Source organism: Babylonia areolata, chromosome 26, assembly GCF_041734735.1.
Source record: "Babylonia areolata isolate BAREFJ2019XMU chromosome 26, ASM4173473v1, whole genome shotgun sequence".
Lineage (NCBI taxonomy): Eukaryota > Metazoa > Mollusca > Gastropoda > Neogastropoda > Buccinidae > Babylonia > Babylonia areolata.
Genome location: NC_134901.1, coordinates 33,706,349 through 33,715,760, shown reverse-complemented (window position 1 = coordinate 33,715,760; position 9,412 = coordinate 33,706,349). Strand labels below are relative to the sequence as shown.

Below are 9,412 nucleotides of genomic sequence, written 5' to 3'. Positions count from 1 at the left end.
CACATCTTGTGAACACCATCAACACCCACTGAGGATGGAGGTCAGGGGTGAGGGAAGGGAGAACATGAACTGCATACATTGTTCTTGTTGCTCATAGTTGTCCAGCCAGCACAGGGCCACATCAGGACTGTCAAATCATACAAATGCTCAACCCCGTCAACACAAAACTTGTCACATCTACAAAAAAGCACTAAGACAAACCCACAAAACACAGTTCATGACACAGTATCCCAACCATTTAGCTCCTTATGGCAAATTAGACCAGGCCATGCTGAGAACGCCAGCCATTTCCGCTTAATCTATCATCCCCAAATTACCACCAAAAAAAAAAAAAAAAAAAAAAAAATCGTAACCCCCCCACCCCCAAACAATACTTCAAAGCCGAACAAAGAATATATAAAAAGGCTATAGAGGCAACTGTATAAATGCTGCTGTTACTGTTGTACTGTACTGCACTGCACTGCACTGCACTGTACTGTATTGTATTGTATTGTCACCAGATTTCCTGTGTGAAAACCAGACAGTTCTCCCCAAGAAGGGAGCGTCGCCACCATTTCTTCTTCTTTTTCTGTATGGAAGTGGACTTGTTTTACTGTCAAAGTGGATTTCCCGGCAGAAGTTTGCCAGGGACACTTTTTTCCCGTGTGTTCTTCTACGTGCGTTACGTATATGCTGCAAATGGGACCTCAGTTTATAGTCTAATCCGGGACACTAGCACCCAGGCCACCACTCAAGGAGGGGAGGGGTAGGGTGGTGGCAAAAAGTCCCTGTCCGCATATGAGACTCGAACCAGGACACTTGCTTCCTAGTCGGGCTTATTCCCACGAGACCACCGCTCCTTCGAGTCCCCAAAACCTCTTCAGAGAAATTATTTTGGTCAAAGGGCCTTTCACTATCAAGCACCTTCTGTCTGGAATTCTCTTCCTCTGGATCTCCGTCACGTTCCAACGCTGTCCTCTTTCAAAACGAACTGGAAACTCCACCTGTTCAAACAGGCCTTTGGGCGTGATGAAGTATAGCTAGCTGTTTGTATTCTTCATCCACCTACCCACCCCACTTTACCCTCTACTGAAATCATCATGTAGTGTGAGTGTGTGTGTGTGTGTGTGTGTGTGTGTGTGTGTGTGTGTGTGTGTGTGTGTGTGTTTACCGTGTGTGTGCCCGCTATGTGTATGTATTGCAACAGCAGCAGCAGCATTAACAGCAGTGATAGTAGCGACATAAGTAACAGCAGTGACAGCAGCAATAACAGCAGCAGCAACAGCAGTGGTAGTAGCAACATAACAGCAGTGATACCAGCATTAGGAATAAAAGCAACAGTGCCAGCAACAACACCAACACAGCAGTGACAGCAGCAACAGGGGCAACAGCAGTAACAACAGCAACAGGAGCAACAGCAGTAACAACAGCAACAGGAACAACAGCAGCAGCAACAGGAACAACAGCAGTAACAACAGCAACAGGAGCAACAGCAGTAACAACAGCAACAGGAACAACAGCAGTAACAACAGCAGCAGCAACAGGAACAACAGCAGTAACAACAGCAGTGATAGCAGCAACAGGAGCAACAGCAGTAACAACAGCAGCAGCAGCAGAAGCAACAGCAGTAACAACAACAGCAGCAGCAGAAGCAACAGCAGTAACAACAACAACAGCAGCAGCAGCAGCAGAAGCAACAGCAGTAACAACAGCAGAAGCAACAGCAGTAACAACAACAGCAGCAGCAGAAGCAACAGCAGTAACAACAGTAGCAGCAGAAGCAGAAGCATCATCAGCACATGCACCCCCTCGCATCACTCTCACCCTACACACGTCTTCTGGTTAACCAGCAGACTTTGTTTGTAGCTTTTGCCGCGGGGTTTGTGTGTGTGTGTGTGTGTGTGTGTGTGTGTGTGTGTGTGTGTGTGTGGAGCTTTGTCGTGGTTGTAAAAAGATAGGCTGGGGTGACAAATATGCGGAAATGTGCCGATAATTGCTTGGAGAGAGACAGAGACAGAAAGAGAGAGAGAGACAGACAGACAGACAGAGAAGGGGGGGGGGGGTCACAGAAGCAGTTTCACTCTGTGGAGGTGCCGTCAGGCAAGTCGCTCACACATATGTTCCCATTGACTGATATGGATACTTATATCCGAAGAGAAGAATCCCTCAGAACTTTTAACTGGCACTTAACACATTCAAAGTTCAGAAACACATACAAACACACCCGCGCGCGCGTGCGCACGCACATATTCTTGTTCTTCCCGCTATCTATGCTGCTGCAGGTTTAACAGCACACTTACACACGTTTGGTCCGCTCCTATCTAAGCCAACCAGAACCCACACACACTTCGTCATATCACATGCACTGTGTGTGTGTGTGTGTGTGTGTGTGTGTGTGTGTGCGCGTGCGTGCGCGCGCGCGTGCGTGCATGCGCGCGAGTGTGTGTATGTGTTTGTGTGTGTGTGCGTGCGTGCGTGTGTGCATGCATGTGCGCGCGCGCGTGTGCGCGTGTGTGTATGTGTGTGCCATGTGTGTGACCAACAGACATCCTTCCATGTTATTCTCGTCCAAAGTTTACTCACTATTTTTTGTTAGTTTATTTTTTTCATTTCCAATCATCTGTTCTTTTTCTACCCATCCCTGACTTTCCTTTATCAATCCCTGAACGGAATAGAAACACAGCGTCATGTCCTGCCTGTCCTTTATCAATCCCTGAACGGAATGGAAACACAGCGTCATGTCCTGCCTTTCCTTTATCAATCCCTGAACGGAATGGAAACACAGCGTCATGTCCTGCCTTTCCTTTATCAATCCCTGAACGGAATGGAAACACAGCGTCATGTCCTGCCTGTCCTTTATCAATCCCTGAACGGAATGGAAACACAGCGTCATGTCCTGCCTTTCCTTTATCAATCCCTGAACGGAATGGAAACATAGCGTCATGTCCTGCCTTTCCTTTATCAAACCCTGAACGGAATGGAAACACAGGGTCATGTCCTGACTTTCCTTTATCAAACCCTGAACGGAATAGAAACACAGCGCCCTGTCCTGACTGTCCTTTATTAATCCCTGAACGGAATGGAAACACAGGGTCATGTCCTGACTGTCCTTTATCAATCCCTGAACGGAATGGAAACACAGGGTCATGTCCTGACTGTCCTTTATCAATCCCTGAACGGAATGGAAACACAGCGTCATGTCCTGCCTTTCCTTTATCAATCCCTGAACGGAATGGAAACACAGGGTCATGTCCTGACTGTCCTTTATCAATCCCTGAACGGAATGGAAACACAGGGTCATGTCCTGACTGTCCTTTATCAATCCCTGAACGGAATGGAAACACAGGGTCATGTCCTGACTGTCCTTTATCAATCCCTGAACGGAATGGAAACACAGCGCAATGTCCTGCCTTTCCTTTATCAATCCCTGAACGGAATGGAAACACAGCGTCATGTCCTGCCTTTCCTTTATCAATCCCTGAACGGAATGGAAACACAGCGTCATGTCCTGCCTGTCCTTTATCAATCCCTGAACGGAATGGAAACACAGGGTCATGTCCTGACTGTCCTTTATCAATCCCTGAACGGAATGGAAACACAGCGCAATGTCCTGCAGGTTGGCCGCATTGCCTCCCCTTGTCCCACAGAACTGAGTAAATCCCAGCGACTGTCGGAACTGTCGTGGATTGTGTCCCCTTTTTTCTCTTTCTCTCGGCCAATCAATAGGCAGCATACTGACAAGATGGCGGAAGCTCTGTGTGCATGAGTGTGTGTGCGTGTGTGTGTGTGCGTGCATGCTTGTGTGTGCGAGCAGTAAGGAAGGTTTTGGACAGACGCCTGAAATAATGGGCATGGATGCAGATTTACAAAGATAAAAATCGATTTTTTTTCTTCATTTCTCTCTCTCTCTCCCTCTCTTATGGCGTCATCCCCCCTTTCTTTTTGTTTCCACAGTCTTGGTGACTGCAGTGCAGAGCAAGACAGCTGACTTCTTCCTGTCCACCACACTCCCTTCCCTCCCCACTCCTGTAAACGATGTTTGCGTTGCTTTGTTTCTGTCGCGGGGGACAAACTTTGTTTCTGTCCCGGGGGACAAACATACAAACAAACAAACACGATATACAACAAACAAACAAACAAGCAAGCAAGCAAGCAAGAAACACACACACACACACACATGGAGAGACACACAAACAAAGAGACAGACAGGAATTTTTAATAGGGTCTCCATAGCCTTTTACGGCCATCGGAGCGTGCAGTAAAGTCATAACCACTGTGTCCAGGGCACGGCACAGGAAGGCGGGGCCACGTCCTCTCCTTCCGCCGTTTGAACCTTTCCTCTACTGAAGTCAGACACCCACACACACACACACATTCACACACACAGAGTCTCCCTCTTTCTCCCCCCCACCCTCCGTCCCTCTCGCCTTACCTTCACTGAAAGCCACCACGATGAACTTGAATCCTCGCCCAACTGGACCGTCGGAATCCGTTCTGCAAAAACACAGAAAAACACAGACCATGAGGTTTGGTCATTAAAAATGCACCACATACACTCACGCAAGCGAGAACACACACACACACACACACACACACACACACACACGCACGCACGCACGCACACACATGTACGCACACACACACACACACACACACACACACGCACACACACACACACGCACACACACACACACAACCACACACACACACACACACACACACACACACATTCATTCAGTTCACAGTCGCGTCCAGACGCGTACTATAGATATAGATGTGCATTCGGAGCTGTCAGCGGAAGAAGAAAGGGCCGACCTGGCTGATCGGGTCTCTGCGGACAGGTTTACAGTGTGTCAGCACTCCAGGTTTACAGTGTGTCAGCACTCCAGGTTTACAGTGTGTCAGCACTCCCGCCGGGTGACTGGCGCTGTGATGTTGGCCGTGACAAAGATCAAAACGAACAGGCTTTTTGCTGGCTTTTTCTTCACTCCTGTGAGTGTTAACGGGATTTCACACAAGACATAGTTGCCTTTTTTTCTCTCTTATCTGTTGTTATGAAAACTTCCCAGAACCAAAGCACTCGGGTCAACATCTTTAAAAAAAAATTTTTTACCCAAGCGAAAAGCGCCATGACACACGCGCACGCGCGCGCATATACATACGTATGCACACAAAAACACACAGGCGCGCGCGTGCTAACATACAGTTTCAGTTTCAAAGTGTCAAAGCGTGCAGACTGGTGCACATAACACGCTACAAAGAAATCTGCGGATGAAAAAACAGCAACAAACAAACAAAAACAAACATGCCGGTGTAGCATCTCAGACTGTCCCCCACCCCGGAAACGTCCCCGGGGGACAATTTGACCGCTGGAAATGTCCCCCGGGGACTTTCTTACCGTTCATAATGTCCCCTGCGGACATTTTCAGCGGCCAAAATGTCCCCTGTTTTGCATTTTAGGGTCATTTTGAAATGTCCCCCTTACCCTGAAAATGTCACCCCCTTGTATCCCGTTACGTCCCCTCCGCCGAAAATGCCCCCTCCCCTCAACCCCCCCCCCCCCCAACCGACCCCCTCCTCACGCCACCAGCTTTTCTCCAACAGAACATTTGCTACATCTGCGAGCGGTGTGTGTGTGTGTGTGTGTGTGTGTGTGTGTAACTATATTGGTGTAGGTCGTGTCAGTAGTCAAAAGACGGTCCTCTTTCTCTGAAGTATACCAACCGTCACATCAGGAACAGCGGAAGCTGTTATACACACACACACACACACACACACACACACACACATATGTATGTGTGTGTGTGTGTGTGTGTGTGTGTGTGTGTGTGTGTGTGTGTGTGTGTGTGGTTTTAGCGATGACTGATTTTTCTTTGCAAGAGTGTTAAAAGCTGGATGTATCGAATTCAGCGTGGGTGATGAAAACTGTGCCCATGTGGTTTCATACTTGAAAAAAGGTCGGGGTGTTTTTGTTTTTGTTTTTGTTTTTTTAATCCAAGTGCACTCAGAGATGCAGAACAAAGAAAAAAGTCGAGAAAAGAGTATTTCGCAGAACTGCTGGCCTCAACACAATACGAAGAGATATTTTGCACCACAGAGAAAATCATATTTTTTAGTTGTTGTATGTTTTTGTTTTTACAATTGTTATTGTTATTTTATTTTGTGGTCTGACGTGGCAAAAATTGATGTATTGAGGACATGAACATTTTGTTACACCACATGTTTGTTTCTCTCTTAAAAGTTTATGTCCGTGGAATTCAAACTGTTATTTCAATATTTTCAAGTCACTAACACATATACACACGTCTTTCTTTCTGTCTGTCCCTCTCTCTGTCTGTGTCTGTCTCTCTCCCATATGATAATCTCTTCAGTTTTTTCCAACTGATGCATTTTCAGATACTTTACCCAGTGGCATTATCACGCTGACAGAAAGACAGGGAAAACTCAGGGAATATATACCATTGAAAATGGTTTTTATCACTTAAATAACTTTCACATATACCTACACGTGCACGCGTATATGCATACAGACATACATTCGCACGCTCCTCAGCCCCCCTCCCACACACACACTCACACACACACACACACGCATGCACGCATCAGACAAAGACAATTACAGGGGTAAGGGGGAGGTGGAGAGGGGGGGCATTTTTGGCAAAGGGGATGTTACGGGATACATGGGGAGGACATTTTCTGGGCAAGGGGGACATTTCAGAATGAGGCTAAAACCCCCAAATGGGGACATTTTGGCCGCTAACAATGTCCGCAGGGGACATTATGAACGGTGAGAAAGGTCCCCTGGGGACAAATTGACCGCTGGAAATGTCCCCCGCGGACGTTTCCAGGTGGGGGACAATCTGGGATACTACACCGGACCTTCTCATATCCCGACGCGTCAAGAGCTACGAGCTTGGTGAAAGTGTAACACTGTCGTACAGGTCTGCATGCTTTAATACGTAGTTCATTGTAGAAAAATAACGTGTCATTCCATTGCTTTATTTACATTCACCTCTCTGTGTGTGTCAGTTTTTTTGGCCTCACAGGTTACAGACACAGATATCCAAAAAGCATACAAAATGTGTTTCATTTTTTTTTTCTGGGTTATCACATGTTTGAGTCTGAAGATAATGTGCTTGGATGGATTTTCTCCATACAGCTGTTGTTGTTGTTATTCTTGTTGTTGTGTTTGTATTCAGACAGCCTTGAATCAAACCCATTCACCACTCCCCCACCACCACTCCTCCACCAGCACAAAGCTGACAGTGTGTGTCATTCCCCATCCCCCACCAGCACAACGCTGACACAGTGTGTCATTCCCCATCCCCCACCAGCACAAAGCTGACACAGTGTGTCATTCCCCATCCTTCACCAGCACAAAGCTGACACAGTGTGTCATTCCCCATCCCCCACCAGCACAAAGATGACACAGTGTGTCATTCCCCATCCTCATTCTCCCGTTTTCCGCGGCCCTTCTCATGCCCGTTTATAACAGCATCTTCCTGAAAATATCTATCTTTTTTTTTTCGCTCTTTCTCTCTCCAGCGCAGTCTGCCTGTACGTTATCTAAAGTAATGTAAAATTGAACGGCGACAATATGGCCCCTCCACTGACGTACAGCCACGAAGTATATACACGGAGAAGCAAAAAAAAACAAAAACAAAAACAAAAAAACAACCCCTCCCCCCAAAAAAAAACAAACAAACCCAACCAAACAAAAAAACCCAAAAGAAATCCCCAGAAATCGCGAATAAACAATCAGATAACGGAACGGAAAAAGAGTTAAAAGGAAGGAAAATAGGAAAGAAAAACAGCCCTCTAAAAAGAAAACAAGAAAACGTAGAAGACACACAGACACACTGGAAGAATGGAAAAACAAAATTATAGGGGATGAAATAAAAAACAAAACGAAAAAACAAAAACCAAAAAACTAACATCAACAAGAAAACACCGAATGAGTGTAAGGTTTCCGGGAAGAAATGATGAAGAAAAAATACAGAACGAACACCACGACAGACCGACAATAGGAATGGATTATAAAAAAATAAAAGAAATGAACAAAAAAAGAAATGGAAGCAAAGCCAAAGAAAGCAAGGAACAATTACAGAAATAAAAGAAAATACACAAAACACGAAACACAAGAATAAAAAAAACGAAAGAAAAAAAAAAAGAATGGAAGATTTAAGAAAGAGAACACAGCACACATCGGAGAGAAACAGACACATGTAGAAAACACGTTCATCAATAACCACTAACCAAATAAACCAATATATAAATAAAATCACAGATAAATAAACAAATACAAAAAATAAACAACAGATAAATAAATACATAACAACAACAACAACAACAAACAGCAGAAACAAACTACAAAAGAAAGGAAAAAGACAGATCTGAGAAAGAAACAAAACAAAAGAAACAGAGAAAAGACAAATAAATAAACACATAATTATAAAGACGATAACGGAAAAACAACAGCACACAAAGAACCAAAACAACAACAACAACAACAACACACACACACACACACTCTCTCTCTCTCTCTCATACACAGAATCAAAATTTTATTCAGTAAGGCCAAAGCCCCATTTGAAGGGGTTGTGAACTATAATAAGTGCACCATATTTTGCAACAAAAAGAAATCGCAAAATGTAAATATATGCAAATCTTATCTCCCATATGCACACACACTCGAGTTTTGAGGAATTAAAAAAAACCCACAACAACGACAACAACAAAAAGAGAAAGAAAACAACAACCGACACACACACACACACACACACACACACACACTCACTATACATACATACATAAATATATATCTATGCCCACATACATATAAGTATACACCTAAACTCGCGTACCTGAATACAGGAACCCATATACACTGAAATAATCACAACCATTGGTACACAAATGCATGCACATGCGCACATAAACATACATATATGTATTCAAGATACAGCAATTTCTCTTATTTTGATTCTCTCTCTCTCTCTCTCTCTCTCTCTCTCTCACACACACACACACACACACACACACACACACACACACCGACAACAATAACAACAAACAAACAAAAACTGACTGCTAGTTATGGCTTATCATAACTCTTCCTCGCTGAAAAAGACTCCGGTGATCGCACTGTTTCCATTCTTATCATTCCCCACACATTTTAATTTTTTTTTTATTGTTTCAAATTACTCTATTTCGTTTTTCTTATCTTTAATATTTATTCTGTCTTTTTTTCTTTTCTTTTTTTATTCCTTTTTTTTTTTTCTCCTTTCGTTTTTTTTTCTTTCTTTTTATCTGTTTTCTTTTCTTTTTCTTTTTTTTTCTCACTTTCTTTCTTCTTTTTTTCTGTCTTTCATTTTTTCTTTCTTTCTTTTTTCTTCTTCTTTTGTTCTTTCTTTCTGTCTTCATCACTCTTTCT

The 9,412-nt window shown here is 44.2% G+C and overlaps 1 protein-coding gene across 2 annotated transcripts in view; it reads right to left on the bottom strand.

The window, feature by feature from the left end:
* LOC143300650 (uncharacterized) overlaps positions 1 to 9,412 on the bottom strand; it is a 238,561-nt gene that overhangs the window by 65,302 nt on the left and 163,847 nt on the right. For both annotated transcript variants that reach the window (XM_076614474.1, XM_076614476.1), the window contains exon 4: positions 4,412 to 4,473. In XM_076614474.1, the coding sequence (XP_076470589.1) occupies positions 4,412 to 4,473 (62 nt within the window). The remainder of the gene's footprint in view (positions 1 to 4,411; positions 4,474 to 9,412) is intronic.